Source organism: Morone saxatilis, unplaced genomic scaffold, assembly GCF_004916995.1.
Source record: "Morone saxatilis isolate NCDOM2014 unplaced genomic scaffold, NCSU_SB_2.0 Contig15, whole genome shotgun sequence".
Taxonomy (NCBI): Eukaryota; Metazoa; Chordata; class Actinopteri; family Moronidae; genus Morone; species Morone saxatilis.
Genome location: NW_023339707.1, coordinates 13647508 through 13668633, shown reverse-complemented (window position 1 = coordinate 13668633; position 21126 = coordinate 13647508). Strand labels below are relative to the sequence as shown.

The 21126-nt window shown below is 42.2% G+C and overlaps 1 protein-coding gene across 1 annotated transcript in view; it reads right to left on the bottom strand.

Moving 5' to 3' along the window:
• Nucleotides 1-13079: 13079 nt before the first annotated feature.
• The window catches only part of hoxc1a (homeobox C1a), an 8821-nt gene continuing 774 nt past the window's right edge, over nt 13080-21126 (bottom strand). The window contains exon 2 of the mRNA XM_035656417.1: nt 13080-17485. Within this exon, the coding sequence (XP_035512310.1) occupies nt 17079-17485 (407 nt within the window). The 3' untranslated portion in view covers nt 13080-17078. The remainder of the gene's footprint in view (nt 17486-21126) is intronic.

Sequence of the window (21126 nt, the reverse complement as noted above, 5' to 3'; positions counted from 1 at the left end):
TGTAACTGGTGTGCTGTCTTGGCCAGGTCTTCCTTCGGAAAAAAGATTTAGATCTCAAGGGACTTCTTGGTTAAATAGGGGTTAAATAAAATAAATAAATAAGTATATATATACAAATATACATGCATCTAGAGAAGCGAGAAAGAGGAAATGTCTAAAAATGTGTATAGAATTTATATTAATTGTTTGATAATGCAACACATGATATAAATGAAACACACTTAAGTAATGTCCAACTGTATTATGCAGCCTTGCTCCTGCAGGGATGATCTTGTATCATTAATTGGTTTAGGTGTGTGGTTCAGCCGTAGTTTGGCTTGTTAAATACTCTTGGATTTGGCCCAGTGGCTTAATTCCAAACACAATGTGAGTCAGGCAACTCAGGCTGATTCTGCTTTGTGTGCTGTTCCTGGACTTCACCAATAGGTGGAGCTATGTACATGAAACAGACGATGAGGTTGCCATGGTCAAATGCCCTCAAGCAGCAGGAAGAGCTAATCAAATTGCCAGTGTGTCTGTGTCAATTACAGGGGGTCAACTTCATAAGAGGAATAGGCCCAAATCATATTTGCACCTGTATTCTCCTAGCATTTCCTGAACCAGAAGCAGAATAGATACAGAGAGGCCAGAGAAGCCTCTTGGTATGGCAGTCAGATATTCAGGCTGATAATGATATGGAAATGATGGTTTTCATAAGCACACATTCTTATGAGGTATTAGCCCTTCTTCAAATTCCATAGATAAAGGCTTGCTGTGGCTGCCTTGAGGGATGAGCTTTGCTATTTGTAGATCTTGGTGAGATGAATAGCGGAGTGAGGCTGATACTCTTACAGTGCCGAGCCACTATCTTATCACTTCCTTTTATCGGACTGATAAAGTAAATGACTTTGCTATAGGTGTGCAACTCTTCAAATTCATTACGAGCCTGCTCAGCCTGGCGACTATCGACATGGCTGGGAGTGTGTGATGAATGCAGTGCTGTCTGCTGAAATGTGTGTGTAGTCCATGATCATGACACGCTCCAATGGGAGACTGATAGGAGATGAAGATGTTTTTGGAGGTGTGAAGTGGAATAAAGACTGGTGGCTGTAGCATCCTTGAGCCTCCTTGAATTGAATGAAAATGCAAATCTTTAAGGCTTGTTTAGGTTAATATAATGCTCAGGGAAGCTGGGATCTTAGACCAGTCATTTACATGTTTTTAATCAAGGAACTTGGAGGGAAATGTGCATAAATGAGCAACAGGGCTTATTTGTGCAGCATCTCAAGAGGGAGAGCATCACTTGTAGTTTAAAGTTAGAGGAAAGAAAAGATTGGTTGCAGACCTTCTAATTCTGTACTAACTGTTAGCAGTCCCCATGAGAGCGTTTTACCAGTGCCAAGGGAGTTTAAACTGTGGTCACTGTTTGGCACAAAAATTCACACACAAAACATTCTTCAAGAGCGCACACACACACCTCAGCAATGTTTTCAAAGGTAGTTAGATCAGCAAAACAAATGAGTCAATGAAGGAGGTTTGGAATTGTCCCAAGAGGAGCATCCATCTTCGTGGTGAGTGGCAGCTCTGTCAATGAGCGCCAAGGCAGTAATGCACTGGTATTTGGAGGGCAAGCGGTGGGTGTGAGTGCATGTGTATTGTCCAGCATCCAGACATTTGGCTCTCAGAGCCGAGGGATGCTGTTATGGAGGATGCTGTTAAGTGTATCTGAATGGGACTGTGTTGCGCCCCATTCAGAGCTCTGTCTCCTGTATTAACATTATATGGAGCCTGGTCACATTCCTCTTTCCTGCCCCTCCACTTTGCCTGCTCTGCATCTGGTGGAGAAGGTATCTCTGTCTCTGTCTCCACTTTCCTCCTAATGGTCCATAATCCCTACCGAGCCGACCTGGCGGTATTGCCGAATTTACAGTAATAATGAGGACTAATAGAGGCAATATCCATCCATTTGACCACTAAATCAGAAATGTTGCTGAAGTAGGTGATGAATGTAGTGTTCCCCCCCAATTTTCTGAATCATAAATGATGGAATAAGTCTCTTAGATCCAGATTAAGCTCCACTGTGAGCTCAAAATTCATGTCCATGTGGAATCCCTTTTGAAATACAGTCTTGATTCATTCAGTTTGCCTCACAGTTTTGGCATTTTGCTGATGCTGTTAAGTAGTGCAACCTGTAAGTGCTAAGAGCAGAATAAGCCAATATCCTGAATCCTACAATCACTGACAATAAAGAAGGAAAAATGATGATAAAAATGTGATACATGTAAAGTCATATTTTAGAAAAATTCTCTTTTCACTGACAGGGGAGTCACATTGTAGCATCCCTTGAGATGGTAGGGGTTCAGTGCCCTGCTCAAGGACACTTCAATGGTGCTGATGCTTATTGACACAAAGCTTGAATCCATGCACTCCAGGGCTGCAGCTAATGATTATTTTCATTACTGATTAATCTCTTGATTTATCAGCTAATCCTTCGGTCAATACAATGGCATAAAACAGTAACAAATGTCCATCACAATTTCTTACAGCCCAAGGTGATGCCTTCAAATCAGTCCAAAACCTAAAAACGGTACATTTGCAATGAAATAAAACAGACAAAAGCATCAAATTCTCATACTAAGGCAGGTTCAATTAGGAAGTGTTTGGTATTTTTGTTTGAAAAAGGAAAAAAATTATCGATTATCAAAATAGTTGCCAATTGTTTTTCTGTCGATTGACTCATTAATCCATTCATCTCAATTGTTTTTGCACAATTTTGAGGTCTTTGTATTTTACTTACTATTTTGTCCCATTTTATATGTTTACTGCACAACGTTTATTTGACAGATATACTCAATTGTTACTTTGCAGATTCAGACTTCACATAAAAACATAAACATCTTATTAAATATGATACAATATTATAAAATAAACTACTGGACATCATGTAAAAATGCAAAAAAATATTAGCTTTAGTGGCATTTAGCGGAGAAGTTTCAGATTGCAACTAACTGAACGTACACTGCGAATGACAGCAGGCTGTAAAGTGTATAGGAGGAACTACAGTGGCCTTGAAACTCCTGAAAAAGTCCCTAACTACAGCCAGTGTTTGGTTTGTCCATTCTGGGCTACTTTAGAAACATGGTGGCTCAACATGGCAGACTCCATGGAAGTCAACCCACTGGGTTCTAAAGCAATGAAAACACAACAATTCCTGTAGTCAGGTGATTATACCCTAATGAAAACATACCTATGAATATTATACATTATATATCTTCCCATAGAGGCTCCTAAATGTTATACACTGAACATTTAAGGTAACTTACTTGTGTACTTCTTCCCATAGAACAGGACATTTACTTGTAACAGAGCATGTTTATAATGAAGTATTTGAAATTGTACATATATAAAGGTTCTGAATCCACCAGTGTACTTTTGTTATTATGTCATCTTGCTGCCCAAGACAAGCGCCAGCAAGTCCTGATTCAGATTAAACCTGTACTTGGAAAAACATCCCATAATGGATGTATAGCAGACTCTTGTAAAACTCTGCAGGAAAGTCTCTCTTGCTGATTATTGTCTTGGCCAGCACTCAGACAGCAGAAGTCCCATGCCTGCAGCAGAATGTGCCCTGCAGAGTGGAAGACCCAGCCAGCCTCCTGCATTAGTGATGCCCCTCTGCCCTGCAGCTCCACTCAGGGAAAGGGAGGAGACATACATGGCCGTGGCTTCTGCGCGCCTGTCTGCAGGCCGCAGCCACATGGTCGCAGTGTAGACGCTGATGCTTCCCAATGAGTGAGTGAGTAGGAGACATTAGTGTACAGGCAGACACATAAATGGCACCAAGATGAGATCAATTAGACTGAGAGGAAGGTCGTTAGGCCCCTCTATGGCCAGTGGTCAAAGTGCGATGCTTGTAAGCTGTGTCGTGTCAGCTGTCAGTGTGAGTGTGTCGGTCTCTAAGTCTGTCTGTCCATGTGCTGAAATTAATGTTTTTGTGGCTGCATGAGTATGTACACATTTGAATATCACTGGGGTACAGTAAAGCTGCATTTCCTGAGGTGAGTGTAAGCTCTACAGGGTCAAACCTGCTACAATACTTTGTCGTGTTTGAGTCCCCGGGGCTGCGACGCAGGGTGGTGAGTAATCGTGCTGTGTCTGTGCATGCGTTGCCATTGATTTTGTCTCGGCTCCTAGCTCCCCCAATTACCTCCTACTCCAGGCTGCCAGTCCCTTTGCTGTCAGGGGGGAGGCTGGAGACTGGGGCCTCAGCGAGCTGTTTGTTTACACTGCTAATTGCTCCTGTTGTTTCCTTTCATTAGCCCAGGCTGAGCTATTGGGCTGCCTCACACAACTAAGTGCTCTTAGCCTTCTGGTCCCCTAGCCTATAGTAAATATTGGCCATGTATACAGCGCCTCCTAACATATGGCTGCAGACTGGAAATGATAGGCTCTGCTGGTGCAGTAGAGTGTTTTATACAGAGCCCCATGGAGCACTGTGCCGCTGTGGTTGTGTCTGAGTTACAGTGTGGTCTAACTGGAGTAACACACAGAGTTGCCCTCATTGATACAAAGAGAAAAGGGAAATCCTGCTCAGCTGCACTCTGGCTGACCCTTACACAAATTCAACTGAATCTATTTGAAGTTTCACTACATGAAATTAAGTCTACATGTGGGCGTTGTGTGCATGCATTTATGCCTATGCCATATGTGTGTTTAGATATGTGCGTGTGTGTGTTTGCCTGTATAATGGTGTTCTTTCATGTCTGCTTGGCCTCTGTGAATTATGTATCAAAGGGTTGCATGCCGGAGTGAGTCCCTGTGTCTGCAGTGCCCCCTCCCTACACCTACCCGCCCTTCCATATACTCCCCCACATACACACACACGCAAACTCCCATGCAGAAGCCCACAGCATTTCAACACACACAGCCGTGGCTCCTTAATGACTGCCATCCCTCTCTGTGCCACATTATTAATTAGCTCAATGATCCTTGCCGATGGGACCTGCACCGTGGATTAGAGCCCTCAGCACCCGCACCCCTGGCTGCTGCTGCTGCCTGGCCAGGGTAGGTGAAGCCGGGTTGGAGTGGGGGTTGGGACGCGTATGTGCATATGTGTGTGTTCTCAGGAACAGTATGTGTTTTAAAATATAAAATGCCATTGTTTTATCCTTTTTATCTGCATGTGTCTGCCCCACGGGGCCTCTTGTTTGTCCCTCTGTATTGTTTGTATGTTTGTGTATGTATGTGTATGTGAGTGGAAGTGGTCAGGAAGGGGACCATGGTTTGTACAAGAGCCTGCGGATAAATCATGTGACCATGGAGGAGGAAGAAGGGTGGGTGCCACCTGGCCCAGCACAGTGTGCAGCATGTTCAGCTCCCCAGTGCACCACAACTCCCAGCACCACCATACTCAGCAGCATCACAAGATTCATGAACTAATGCAGGTTCCCAGTGCCACTGATCCTGGCTATGTTCTGAGTTAACATGCACGGTGTAATCTATCTAAAAACAGTAGACCCCATCCCACTCTTCAGTCTTCTTGCCATGTATAATTGCCGAGGTGTTTTTCCTCTGTGAGTTCCCAAAAATCCAACTGTTCATCAAGGGCTTAGTCACTCTGGCATGCAAATCTGCATTAATATTTTTGTCAGGAGAGAAAAAAAGAAAGAGGTGAGGGAGGAGGGGGGGAAGTGGGAAACAGCCTCTCCAGATGCCTCACAATTGCACTGAGCAAATGAACATAAATGTCACTGTCAAACTGAAATGAAGAAAAAATGTGTCACGGCAGCAAACTGTGCTGGAGTTGGAGGACAGCAGGACATGTTTTGCATATGAAGAGGTGAATGCCCAAGGAGAGAGAGGGAGAAGCTGCACCTGTAACAAATGACTGTAGCCCCCCCTCCAAAACCTTCCCCTTCAAAACACAAAGTGTGAGAGCAAAGTGTAAATATGATGTTGTGTATGTCAGACTTACTCTCAGTTTTAATACAGTAAATGGTTTTGACATTGCAAGACTGGAATAAACAAACTCCGTTTTGTGGACCAAAGTTCATGTTCACATATTTGGATCACCAGTGGAGCAACATCAACACTTCCTCTGCTCTGCATGTCTCCTGTGGTGCTGCTCTTACTCTGCCCATAGCTTCAGAGAATGTAACAAATGTGCACGGGGCTGGGTACTAAGCAGTAAAGTCAATGAGGAGCTCGGGCATCCGTGAGGATAGATATGCAGGGCATGCAGTCGCTCCAAGGTGACAGTGAGGTGTGTTGTGATTATTGACTGTGTGACCTCGCACTGACCCCGGCTGTGAGCGAGTAAAGGGCAGGGAGTTAGTGTGTGCCGCACCGCCTGTCATGCCCGTCAATACACTGATGAATGGAGCTGGCGGTTATTAAAGCAGAATTAGAGCGGGGAGGGGGGGAGCGGGATAAATGATGGCGCAAATGGTTGTGCAGTGGAGACTGTGGAGCCGGATGGCACAGCATCACTGTCATCAGTCTTTATTACCCTCCAGGGAACAGAGGGGGAGAGACAGGGAGCGGTCAGCGCCACGCACCCCTCCACCCTCAGCCTCCACCAACACCTAGGTTGCACCTCCACATCCCTCTGCTGGCCAGACATCAAACTAATCCTGACACATTATATCTGGATACATACCTACATGTCGACTCAGGGCATGCACAGACGGTAGTTTATCTTCATTCCTACCAGCACACATTTTACATAAGTATACTCCATACCAATAGATGGAGACACATACATGTGTGCAGACATGTACATACACAAATACTGCCTCTACTTCATTTTACCCATCATAGGCTCTCTCTCTCTCCAGGCTTCTCTGCTTTGCCCATTCCCCTGTTTTCCCTCCTCCATTTTCTCTCTCACCGAGGGAGTGGAGGACCCCCACCACAATCAATCATGGTGAAGTCACAGAGCACAGCAGCACACTCAGGGCACTGTGCAGATAAGCTGGTTAGAGAGGAGAAGAGAAGAAAAGAGAAGAGAAGTGAAGAGAAGGAGAGTTGGAGAAACTGGGGGCTGCACTTGGAGGGAGGGGGAGGGGGCGCTGGGTTCACTGCACAGTCAAAGAGTGGGCACACTCTCCGCCAGGGAGGGTCGGGAATGGATGGGTGAGCCAATACCATTGGTGAAGCCCCCGTGAGGCCCAGCCCCTCACCAGAGAGCTGTGCCTGCATACAGATGTGAGTGTGCCATTGATATTCTCCCCCTGTGCTGCTGCTCCTGCTCCGCTCTGCTTCTTTTTTCCTAATTAGAGGTTTATTTATTGATACCCCAGTTAATGTCTCTCCTAATTTTGCAATAGTTCTGTCTCCATTACCCAGGAGATTCATTTGCCGCAGTGTTAGGAGCAGTGCCTTCACTAGTTTGTGGGAACCTCCTAGCTCACCTTCCTCCTAAATCTGGCCCCTGCCCCACCTCACCCTTGGGTCCACCTCCTATGTTAGTACAGCAGCTGCCAGGAATAAAATCAGGGGCCTGAGGTTGTGGGGGATCTTACATGCAAGAGATAGCTACCTACTCTACTGTACTTCTTACTCGCAAATTTGCAAACTATATAGAGGATGGGGGAAGGCAAACTACAGATATTTGTGTGTGTAGTTTGACTAGCACCTGAAATATCCTTGGGGATCACTACAATTATTAATCAAGCAATACGCTATCAAAATGGTTACAGAATCCACAAACAACAAGAAAAATGCACAAACACATTCAGTGTTTTCAAAAAATCGTTTCAAAATCTTGTGCTTTTATTCACTGAGGCAAATATTGACAAATGCGGTCCAGTGCGAGCAGTGGATGACAGTGATGCTTCTGCAGACACACTGGGTATAATGCGTTTAAGTACACACAACATTTTATCAAATAAGTTTATTGTATTACTTACCCAGAGTCAGACAAACTCATCTGTAATAATCCCATCTCTTCGCATTTTGTTGAAAAATAGTTTTTGCACTGCTGCTAACTCTCTAGCATATTAAGAGGGGACCTAAGAGCAACTAGCATCTATATAGTGAGGAAATAGTCCTTCCAGCAACTTCAAGGTTGGGTGGTCAGTCATTAATTTCTATTACATGGCTTTACATGTTATGCATTAATTATGATTTAATTATTTTTTCCTTGAGAGTTATTCTTAGAGCGCACCATGGTCTTGTTTTTTTGTTGTTTGACTTTGTCGTATATTTGGTTGATATTAAAGATATCTTCTGCTTGATGACAAAGAATTCTAGCATATGCTAATTACTAAAATATAATATGTAGTTTGATCTTTTCAGCTTGTTCTTGTAATAAATTCATGTAGTTTAATGTAAACCAGTTGTAATCTCAGAAGCTTTAACAGTAAACATTTTTTGTTTTGAGGTAAACTTTCTCACAGATTGGAGAAATAATAGCTTTAATATCATGATAGCTTGCCAATGTCATGTTTTGGTGAATACAATAGACCTTTTTTTACAGCAGCAATTTTGACATGAAATAGTAGGGTAAACACATGTGTTATCAATGATATTAATTAAGGTTCAGTTCCATTTGGTGTAAGAGCCAACAAGTATCTGACATGAATAGAACAGCTCACTGGCAAGGCTCCACCAAAGGTAACCTTAATTAGTATCATTGGTAACACATGTGTTTACCCTACTATTGTCAGTTTATTTTTAATCTGAACTTCTTTGTAGTTGACACTCGCCTTGGATGACATCTTGGAATTATCTGGAAGACAATGTGCCTCAAAGACAAAGTCATAGTTGAGCTGACAGCGAACGAATGTGGTTTTGGCAAGCTTAGCTATAGTGAAGTGATACAAAGGTCTCTTTCAATAGCTACATTAGGTTTATCTAGTGAAAATGAAAGCTCAAGTCAAACAGAAAAAATATACCTCTGATGAAACAAATCCATATTCCGATCACTTTAGGATTTGAAATGGGGAAATAAATTAGCAGGAATTTCTGCTCTTTTTGGTGAATTACCAGAACCTGACCTGACAGAATGTGTGTAGAGTAAACACTCATATAACAACCAAACCACCAACTGCACCCCACCAAGCATGTCAATATGAGCTGATTGGATCATCTCTCTCATTTTGAACCCACTGTGCGTCACCCTGCCCATCTCTCCCAGCTGCTGCTCCAAGCCCAGGTGCTGCTGCACTGACTAACTCATGGATCACAATCAGCCCCTTCGTTCAACCCAGCAACATCCCTGTCAGTCTCTTTTGTCTCCCCAGGGCTCAGTCAGATCCCATTCCAGCCATCACACTGACTACAGCTGCCCCTGGCGCCGCACTGGAATTGGATGGTCTGATGACTAGTGCAAATGGTCGATAACTGTCCCTGCAATGTGCACAAGACAATGAAACTTACATCCCTGGATATAAATCTGTGGTAGCAGCGTATGGTTGGTTTTGCAAATGTGTCAATAGATTAAGAAAAGATGCTAACAAGATACAAAAGCAGTTCATTTGTGAGTGTCTTTATCATAATGCTCTAATGCCCTTCAAATAGGGAGGATGAGCTTTTGTGCAGCATGCATCGACACCAATGGGTTAACTAATGATGGCATTAGTGTGAGTGTGGGTGTGTGAATGAGTGTGCCTACGTGTGCATGTGCCTTTGCGCGTTAGTGTCTGTGTCCTATCATTTGTGTGTATATGTGTGTATGCGCCTTTCACAGGTGATCAGTCAAGGCTATCCACTCAGCCCTTCTCTTGCAGCCCCCTCATTACAGCCCACTATCTCCTCTAAACACCTGCAGCCCCACAGCCCACCTTCAGCTCCTGGGCCCACACGCTGCCTCTTTTTGTCCCAGTGTAGAAAGAGCCTGCCCATCACATCAATCTACTGCACTGTTTATATTTATGTACAGGAGAGAGGCTAAAAAAGGCCCCTCTTACTGTGGGCTTTATTGACTAAGCATTAAGCGGACATTATCAGGCGATAGCCTAGTTATTTATGAGGCGGTGATAAAGGCTGCAGGACTGAGTTATGTGAGAACCAGGAGCAGGATGAAAGCTGCTCATACAGCAGCACTGATACCCGACACTTGCCTCTCTCTGTCTGGGTAGAGACGCACGGCAAATGCGCCAAACGGTGCTGAAACACTCAAGGATTTATGGGCGGTAAATTTATGCTCTCCATAGGTCAAACGAGGGGCTGTTTATCTGGGTTTCATTGTCACTGTCCTCGTGGCATGCACCGCAGGTACTGAAATTTTCATATTTGCCTTAGGCATGTAGCCAAAGAGGGAGGAGGAGGGGGGATCTCTAGGTGCAGTTTTCCACTGACCTTCTGAACTTAGTTTTGAATTTTTAGAGCAACACAGTGCTCCTGCTTTTGAGATGTTGACATAAATTATGCATGGCAGAACACACCCCTCCTTAACTGGAGATGTTGAATACTTGTATTCCAGTGGTATGCAGTAACCTTGCACAAGTGGTGTGTAGCTGTCTTTGACCTTAAGTGGGAGGGTTGCATATCTCAGTGTTTCCTGACTGTCAGTCTGTGGCTACACACCATAACTCCATATATAGTTTGATTTTGTTTTAAGACATGGATGTGTAGCATAGAGCCTGATGCACCTTTATGTCTTGTGTCACTTTGTATTTCCCATATCTGCACACACAGGATACATGGATCTCAAACACACACTGTCATCCAAATTTTGAACATACATACATCCTCACCTCTGTATACTGTACATAGCACCGTCTTACCCAGCCAAAGCCATCTTTCTCCTCAATAAACCAGGTCAACAAACAAAAAGCAATTATGTTGGGCAGCTGCCGCCTGGGAGTGGGTAATTACAGTGCGGTGTGGACAGCTTCATTCTAAACAGGTACTAAAAGCATCATTAATCATCCTCCCTCTGACGCCTTGCCCTGGTCATGTGACACAGGCTGCTGATGAGCTAGGGAGGGGGATCCGCCTTAGGGGGGAAGGAGCAACACCTGATTGGCTCCTTCCAGAAGTCCTTTTAGAGGTCAGCCAGTCAGTGGAGATGACCTGCCAATGACCTTGTATCACTTGACCCCTGAGGGCCCAAGGGTCAGTCTCTCATATCAGTTGGAGAGCAGGCAGTGAAGAGGCAGGAGGGAAGACGAATGATATGTAGAGATGGAAGAAGAGGAAAAGAATGGCGCAAGGGTAGAGGGAAGGCACAGAGAAGGTTTGTGCGGAGAAGCACTGGGAGGGGTGAAGATGAAAAATAAAACAGTAGGCGTGAGGTTTGATTGAGCACCTGGTCTTCCCCTTTTGCATAAAATGGCTGATGAAAAAATGTGTTTTTATAGCAGCAAGGCCAGTCCTGATGGCCGCTTCACCCGTACCCCCCTCCCTCCTCTCACTCTCTCTTCCTTTCCCTCGCTCCCTTTCTCCCTGTCCATTGTCAAGCTGTCCTCAGGTTGGCTGAAAGGTTGATTACATCATCTGAATCTAATTAGCGAGGAGAAAAAACATCTGTATGTTTGTTTTTCTAATGTTGATTGGTCATTAGTGTAAACAACAAAATGGCCAGAGATTGCAAAATGTGAGCACAGCCTTCCAAATCAATTTAATAATGCACATTTCCAGTGAAATATTTGCCTACGGCGCCCCTGCACATACTGGGGTTTTTGGGCTGTGAAGCCGACACAAGAATCAATCCTTTCCCTCATGAAATACAGCCAAGATGGCGCCTGACAGAGACTTGATTGAGAAAAGTTCATGAACTGTTCCTTCACTGAACACAGACTGACACGGATGGCTGATTGACAGATGAAACACAAAGAGACATCTGAAAGACAGAGCGGCAACGTCCTCAAACCGGTACCCATCCCCTTCTCCTCTGCCCCCCCCAACTCACCCCTGCAGCCCCACCCCTTCAACCCAGCTCCCGTTCTCCTCTCCTCTCCTCTCCTCTCCATATGTCTATGAATCTGTCACTATGGCAACCTCACCCCAGGGGCAGAGGAGTAGGGGGTTGCCTTCGTTCAGACAAATAAGCATTGCAGGGCTCATTTATGATGGTTTGTTTAGGGATTATAATGCACTGATGAGAGGTCAAAACGTGTGTACTTGCATACGTTTGGAAATAAGCGTGTATGTCTATGTTGGAGTCTATTCACAAGACTGTGTGCAGCATCTTGCAGAGCATTATGTGGTTAACTGCTGCACTGTAAACATTTTGCAAGGAAAAAAAGAATAACAAAACATGTATTTATTATTTAACTCTTTTCATATCATACACTTAAGTTTCATGAAATGTTTCCACAAGTCTTGTCAGCCAGAAGATGTGAAGATGATGTGATTCTTTTTAAAAGTAATATTTTAAATTTTCCTCAAGACACACACAAGAAGAGAGCACATGCAGCATACCACCACAGGACCAGTGCCATTAAATCAGTGGATTATATCAATGGCATCGTTAGCATAGCTGGTTCGAGGTTATGTATCAGATGCAGTATCAGCAAATTGAGTAAAGGCTCATTCCATTGTTTTTCCTTTTTTCCCTTCACTTTATGCTTGTTTGCAACTTTTGAAAGGGCAATCCGAACTGGTGAGTTGACAGAGCTGCATGGGAGAGGTCAGAGAGACTCCACACAATCAGATATGTAGCAGGGCCACCTTGGTTGATTGCACTGATGCTGCATGATGCCACAGGGAGATACTGTATGTGCTGTACATGATTCTGTCCCACACAGTACCAGATGTCTAAGGAAACAGGGAATTTTCCTATGCAACAGACTTGCAACCTTGACACAGTTTCACCTCTGCGTGCACCCCTTCTCACTCTTTTTCCCCCTCTCCTCCCATTCTCATGATACCTTACATTGACTCAAAGGCCACCCCTCCCCCTTTCAAGAGCAAATTTCCCTTTGCAGCCAGAAGTGCTGAGTGCTGCTGTTTGCTTTGTACACAGAAATTCGCTGAGGCTGTAAGCTGTCCCCAAACATCTGCTCCCTGGAGTGGAGCAGGAGAGGAGAGGCAAGGACTGGATTGGTGTGCATGTTGTTCAGTGTAGCTCTGTCAGAATGTGTTATGTATGGATTTGTATGTGTTCGTGTGCATGCGCGTGTGAGTGAACAATTATTCAAATAGGTGCTTTGTATCTTTTTGAGCGCTTTATTAGTAGCACCTAGGAAACAAAACACATATTTGTGTAATTGTACACAGGGCATCCAAATATACATAGGTACACACACTCACACAAAAAACAGGTGCACTTCATTTCAACTTTCTTGATGTACAAATTGTTTGGTAGTCAAATATGTGAATGAGCACGATCAAAAAGACTAATAGTCCATGAAAGCCTTGCAAATAAAGAAAAACAGTAAAATCAGACGAACAGAAAAACTCAAAGGGAGGAGAACATTCAAATGATCTGTAATTACAACAACAACTGAGCTATCTATAAGTGCTTCACATAGAATTAGAAAGAGCTTAACTTGATCAATTGATTTCATTCCCCTGAGCACCGGTGAGGATATTACATGCATATTATGCATTAAGTTAATTTTAGGTCAACTTAGCATTAATTACAATGAGCTCGTGAGGAACCCACTTATATGTATTAATTTAAAATGTAATGTAAGATAATCTGTAAGTTGCATATGCTCTCTCATTGATCGCTCCTCAAGAGAACTGCAACAGCTGCCCACATCAGCTAACTTGCAATAGAAGACAATGCAGAAGAAAACCAAGACTGTCAATAGCATCATTCATCATGAATGGATACATCACTGGTTTTAGTTCGATATCTCAATTTGAGTGTTTTATTCAAAATAATAGCAGGTAACTTCACTTTTACAAATTATGTTTGAGCTATTGCACTTTATCATAAATGTTTTTATAATTGAGTTAAATAAATGAGTTAAATAAAGTAGATTTTGGAGGGAATTTCATTCTCAGAAAATTAAAGGAAATTAAAAAAAATATTGTGAAAGCAATTCTAACTTGTTCAGCATCTCGACTGTTACTACCTGTGGCAGCAATACATTATGCGTTTTCTTTGGGGTGTTTTATTTACCTTCCATTCACCATGTGTTTGCTTGTGTATAAGCACAGCACAGCTGTCAGTCTCGTGAACCGGCCATACATCTTCAGGAAGGAATTACAGAAGAGCACAAATTCATCAGAGTAGAGTCACACTCAAATGCTTTCGAACTAAATGTCAGGTCTGAACAAACAATGTGGTTTGCCTTTCATCAATTGAGAGGCAAATGCTGAAGCTGCCACAGGATGAAATTAAAGTGATAGTTCACCCAAAATAAATCAACTCTTCTTTTTCATCCCTATAATTCACATTAAGTTGTTTTTTTCTTCCACACATTTACTATTTCGAATTGTGTATTTCTAAGTGAATCAATTACTTAGTAGAAACTGTAATGAAGTAAGTTCGGATTTTTTAAAAAAAGTCTGAGTGCACACCTGCTGCATGCATCCTCTGTGCACATTACAACCTGTAACTTGAAGCCCTGTGGCAAGGGAACATATTTGCACAAGATGATAAAAGAGTTTCTAATAAGGTCAACCTAACACACTTCTCAGCAGGAACAGTGGACATGAGAGGCCATTTTTATATTCACCAACTTCATCATCGCATTTTATCATCATTGTCCTCATCATCCTCCTCCTAACTTTCACAAGTGCACTCTGATTTGCATTAAAAAAAGACGGACACATTTGATGGTTTTGTTTAACATTCCACTTTGCACTATTTTGTTTAGAGAAAGACGGCCTTAATGGTCTGTACTTTGTATAAATGCAAATTTAAAATAAATTAGGCTGTACACATTTTATGTCTAGCTTGCAAGTAAAATCATTCGGATCAATTACAAATAAAACTTAAATGTTTGCACTGTCAAAAGCTCCTCTGCAGACCTTTAAGTCTGAATTTGTATTTCTTCCTAGCTTTCAGTTAATATTAATGAGATGAACATCATAAAAGATATTGTTTGGGGGGGATTCATTTCTAAATTCTTTAAAAATTATTCAAGCAAGATATGCATGAAATATATAAACAGCGGCATGTAATGAATAGTTGTTCTAAATTTTGTTTATACTGGCTCTGACATGGAATCATATTAAGTGTTAAGTATGCTCCAGTAACTTTAATATTTCAACTTTGCTATTAAAAATAGGTCTGTAGTTTATATCCAAAAAACCTATTGGGCGAAAAAGACTCTTTCATCCAGTTTATAAAGTGAGCCAGTAACATATTTTTGGGCTTATTAAAATAAGAGATAGGGCAAAAATTAGGTTAGCTCTAGGTGTAGAAAAAATGCATTATGCAGCCTGGTATGGAATTATAATATGAACAATTATCATATGGCCTGGTCGCCCCTCTATTCAGCTGGATGAAATATTATTGTGTGGACATGGAGACCCACAACCACAACAAAAGCGTTTGGAGTTGTTGGAAAAAAGAGAAAACGGAAAGAAAGAAAGAAAAGAAAAAGCTTAGACTCCGAGGTCACCCAAATGAATTGTGCATCTCTCTCTCTCTGAGCCGCTGACCGGGTCATCGTTGTCCCGAGGCAAGACAAAGGTCAAGAGGTGAGAGGTGAACTCTGGTGTAACTGCATGCATTAGCTTGGCCTTGCAGCCTTCATGTCCACTCCACTGTCTAATTATTATATTATAAGCAGCATTTTATTTATACTACAAATTCCAATGAGGACACCTATTAAAGGTTTAAAACGGACCTAATTAATTCATTATAATTCTGGCTTTTAAAAAAAAATAAAAAATTCTAAGCGACAACCCCCAGCTGCTTTAACTTTAATTCCTTTGTTGTCATTAATATTCGCTTTGGATGTGGTAACCTTTTCATATCCAGTGCAAACACACGCTAATTGAAAGCTAAACAAAAATATTCCCTCACAGAGAATTAATGCGGCTGATGGCTCATATCTTGATATTAGAACAGACATTAACGTGACAGAAATGCATTGCAATACTGGGAACATAACAGTGTTTAAGGGCCGAGTTTACAATCATTTACTTTATACGAGATGAGATGTGAATCTGGAAGGAATATTTAGCTGCTCGAACTGCTGGGGACCACACAATTTATTGGTTGATCTGCAAAACAGCCCAGACAGCGTTTTATTGTCTTCTCTCCCGCATGAGTGTTCAAGCTAAATTATCATTTTCTGATGCATGTATAGGGGTAATAAAAGACGCAACAACTCCCGATCGTGATGTTTCTACATGCCATTAACGTGCAGTTACAGATGCATGCAAACGCTCCCAGATTTGTGCCTCAAATAGATGGATCACCACGGATCAATACTCCTAATACGGGCAGTCAATAAATCTATCAGTCAATTACGGTAGTTTAATCTCTCCATGGACGACGGATAATGAAAAACCTAAAAACCGGACAAAATACACAACATTAAAGCAGCATGAGAGCTCTGCAAAATGAGCCTGATGATGATCACGTTAGAGATGTCTGTCTACAAAAAGGTGCAGCTGACTTTTTCCTCAAATGTGGGCTCTCAGGCACAAACAGCCTTTTAATGGATATAATAATAAAAGAAATCTCTGTAATGTTGGAACATGAATTAAGATTAAGACCAACAGTGTGATTTGGTGGAATAATTAGCCAGACTCACTCTAATATATTTTCTTTCTGTGTCAATAAAATAAACACGGTCCAATGTAGACCTTAAATAAATAAATAAAATTATTTCGTGTTATTTTAAACAAAACTAGGAAGCACGTGTCCTGCAGAATAAATCTATTCAAGTAAAGCCATTTCCTGAATGAATTGTTCAAAATAAATAAACAAATAGTCTGCCACAGTTTCTATGGGCAATTAATATAATTTTGTTTCTTCGTTTACATTGTGTAGATAGGAGCGCAATGGAATGACTTGAATTTTAATATTCAAATCAGTGCGCCAGTCTGAAGCCGGGGAGGATGACAAATTGTTTTGACCCGTTCTTGCATGAAGAAACTTGCCATTGCGCTTCTTGCGATAAGCATCCATCGTGGTAAGCAAATAATGGTGAAGCCTGATTGAAACCGATGCAAACGGGAATCAAAACATCTGCAGGCAGACGCCCTTGCTGCGTAACGCATGGCGCAGCTCCTGCGGCTCAGGAGTTCAGGGGCAGGTGTTTTGGCGAGGACGGTCCAGAAGAGGGGCAGGTGTCCAGAGTGTCGGCGTGTGAGTGCGGTGCCGCGGGCCCCGGGTCTGAGAGCAGCCCGTCTCTCTGTAATTTCTTCTGCTTCATGCGTCTGTTCTGAAACCAAACTTTCACCTGCGTCTCGCTGAGCTGCAGGGCGCTGGCGACCTCCACCCTCCTGGCCCGCGTCAAGTACTTGTTGAAGTGGAACTCCTTCTCCAGCTCTGTCAGCTGCTTGGTGCTGAAGCTGGTCCTCGGGGCCCCGTTCACCGTGGGATGGCCATCCGTGCAGATGCTGCTGCTGCTGCTGCTTCCAGCCTCCACAGCACCGAGGCCCGAGCCAACAATACTGAACCCACAGGTCATGTGCATCCTGGCTGGGAACAGAGGACATGAAAACAGTCGTCAGCAAGATCAATGAGGTTATCCACAAAAGAAGCACAAAACCCTTCTGAATAAAATTATCCACGCCCATAAACTGGAAATAACATGAAACATTATTCCAGAGTTGAAACAGGAAAGTTCTATAAAATCGTATAGGCCTAATAAACTTTGGTCAGTGTAATTTTCTGTAGTTATAACTTTTGTATAAATGCTCAGAAATTAAATCAAATATTTATTATAGATCTATTACAGATCTATATAATGCTGACCTGGTAATTTGCATGATAAGGAGGGATATAAATAAATAAATAAATAAATAATCACAGGTTTGTTTGATACAGAAGAAATTATTTAAACAAATATTCAAGCATTCACTATAATGATTTCCAAGGAATTGGCCCAGAGCCAGTTGGTTGATTTAAAGTCTTCACCCGGGAGTCATTTTTCTGTTTGCATATCAAAGATGTATTTCACTGTGGTATCAACTCAAGCAATAGCCTGTAGGCACATTGCAAATTCTTTGGTGCTGTAAAACAGGTGGATGGGGAATTGAGTGTTATCTGGTGTGGACATAATAACAGAAACACCTGTACAGTTTAATGCAACCTCATGCAACACCATCACAAACTACAGCCTGAAAAATGACCGAAGATTTGAATCGACACGTCTGACTCTAAAAGATTGTAGTGTTTCACATCTTTATTGTAAATGTGTTACTTTTGAAGTATGTACTAGACTAAGTTCAGCAAATAGTAGTACAAAATGTGCCCATGCATATTGCAGATGTATAGAAAAGTAGTCAGAGAAATGTTTGGCGATTCAAAACAACTTGGTGGCGTTTACAGTCCATTAACATCAGAATCATTAATAATTTGCCTTTAGGCCTTTCTGTGTCAATGACAGTTTAACAGTTTACAAATCCTTTCAAACATTGCATTAATGACAAATGTCTCCATTTTTTCCTCTGAGGTTTCTGGGTCACACATTAAAGTATCATCTGTGCTACTTATGTGCAATGAATGACAGGAGCCGCAGCTATATCTTGATTTTTCATCCCTGACTTTGTGGGTAAGTCGTCAGTGAGTCTTTGCTGGTGAGAAAATGTGCTGCTGCTGCATAATGGAGTCAGTGTGCCAGGTGTAGTGCAATGTCTCCCGCAACAATTCATAGGGAGGAAGGTTAACAGGCCTCTAGCCACTTGGAAAAGCATAGCAGATGGAAAGGTCAGTTATAGGATAAATGTCGACATCTGGGTTTTAAGGAAATGAATGTCAAGGTAGGCAAGCCTGAGAATTAGAGGGCAGCGAATATGAAGAACCAATACAGAGGAACTGTACGTAATTATGAACTTCAGCTTTCAGGAGTGCAAATCACATGCACATTCTGATTAATGGCTCCAAAGATAATAGAATTGATGCTGGCCAGAAGGCATAAAAGAATCAAACTAAATATTTGAGGAATGACTTGCACGCTTAAAAATAGCCAGCCAGCAAAGGGAATGGAAGGGCCTTCCAAGCCAAGGAGAGGGAAGAAGAAAAGGGATAGATCGATACACATTGCCTCAGTCATCTGGGCATCCAGCCCACAGTAATTCAGGTGCTGTCAAAGCATAATTGAAGAATGACGCACTGGGAGTATATACACTGAGCCAGGAGATCAGGTTACTGCAGGTCTGTGGAGGCCTTTCAGCACCGAAGAATACGCGAGACTTTGTTTTGTGCCAAAACCAATACAACCTCCAGAGGAAAGCATACTTTCACTAATGACTCTTTTACAAGTTACACAGTAGCGCTAATGAGTTACTCCTACAGATGATCCCCTTCAGAGAGATACAGAAAGAGGTTACAAAGATACTAACAGTACTGCGAGGAGATGTCTTTGTGTGCGTGGGTGGGTGTGAGCAAATGGCTTTCTCAAGTGCACGGATTTGGATCAGATGAGTGGCTAATGTGTTTTATGAATAAAATGAATCCTACAGAAGTCAAAGGTGTTGTTACCACCTTCTGTTTTCCTCAGAGTGGCATGATCAGAGAAATGTTTACCCACTAATCTAAATGCCGAAGTAGGTGCAAGTGAGCAAAAGCTAGAAATTGTAGTTCTGTGTTTGTTGTATCTTAGAATATTGCAATCTTACAACAAATATCACGAGGAAAATGTTTCATAAGGTGTGTGAATGCACACTTCACTATCCTTTAATGTGACCTTTAATGAAACCTTCATCTTTTTGTCAGTTTGTGCTTGCAGATCAAATGTGTTGTGTCACCTTTGGCCTCTTTACCCTTTGTGTTGCGTGATGCGTAAATGCACACCATTTTACTCCCTAATCTGAATTTTGAGCAAGTAAATGAGAAATTAGAAAAAAAAAAAAGCTAGACATTGTAGTTTTGTGTTTGTTGCATCATGAGACACAGCAGTCAAATCTAAGGTGTTGATGTTACATTATGTGCAATCTGAATCCATTATGCAGCCTCATCAGAAATCATGTGTTGGGTCCACATCATTTTACACACTGATGTGAATCTTGCAGCAGTTCTGTGTTTGTTTGCATTCCTTGCAGAGAAACTCAGGCCTACAGCAAACAGTCTGTGGTAATGACCAACCTGCATCTTTGGTCATTGAACATTTGGGCCAGCAGTGGCTTACAGCAGACAGGGACTGTGCTGGACCAAAAAAAAAAGACTGGACCACCACTGTAGTAAATCTTCATCCATGTAAAATTTATGAAACCCAACCCAAGTACAGTTGCCAGTCAGTCAGCTGACATTATTGATCAAATGAAGGATCTATATAAGATACTATAACTCACATAAAATTGAGGATTGATAGGCATTTTTCACATTAGTAGGCTATCGGTATTTTTTTTTTTAAGCCTGGGATGTGTATTCTTCTGTGGGCTCTCTGCCCAGGACTCATCACTCAGGGAAATGATGATCTGTGACAGCAATTATGTTAAAAAGGTGGACACATGTAAAGGTGCTGCAAACTGAAATCAATACACAAGGGCTTTCATTACAAACAGACAACTAATCAATACTCAGGGAGCACTTCAGCTTACAAGAGTAAGTTTTACTCAACTTCCTGTGAGTCTCGACAGCCAGTGGTCTGTTGCATTATTCAAAGGCTACTGGTTAGTAAGGGCAAGGGTAAATAATTGATCACTTTCTGGGTTGAATATAGGCTACACTGTGGCTATGAGCAGGCCCTTTCACTGTAACGCCACCTTCCTTGTGTGTACAGTCTAAATCCTGCTTGCAACAGTAGGTGGAGCGAATGTTAAATAAGCCAACAGCCACTAACATGGCACCGTTAAGGAAATAGTAACCGAGTCCTCATGTGCATATTCAAATGTGCAGTCGCGTTAACAGTTATTGTTGGCTTCCGAGCGTGTTGATATGCTATTTAAAAATGAGGAATTCAACTTCACTTTGTTGCTGAAGGAGGAAATTGTGCATGGTGACGCACTAGACACGTCAGCTATTTTTTTCCTCTTTTTTTTTTCCAACTTGAAGACAAAACTTCGACCAAACTTTCCCAACTGTAACTGGAGTTAACCAAAGCTTCAAATTAAACATGCACTATTTTATCATGTGTACATTTACGTCTCAAGGTTGCTTTACCCCCCCCCCGGCCTCCC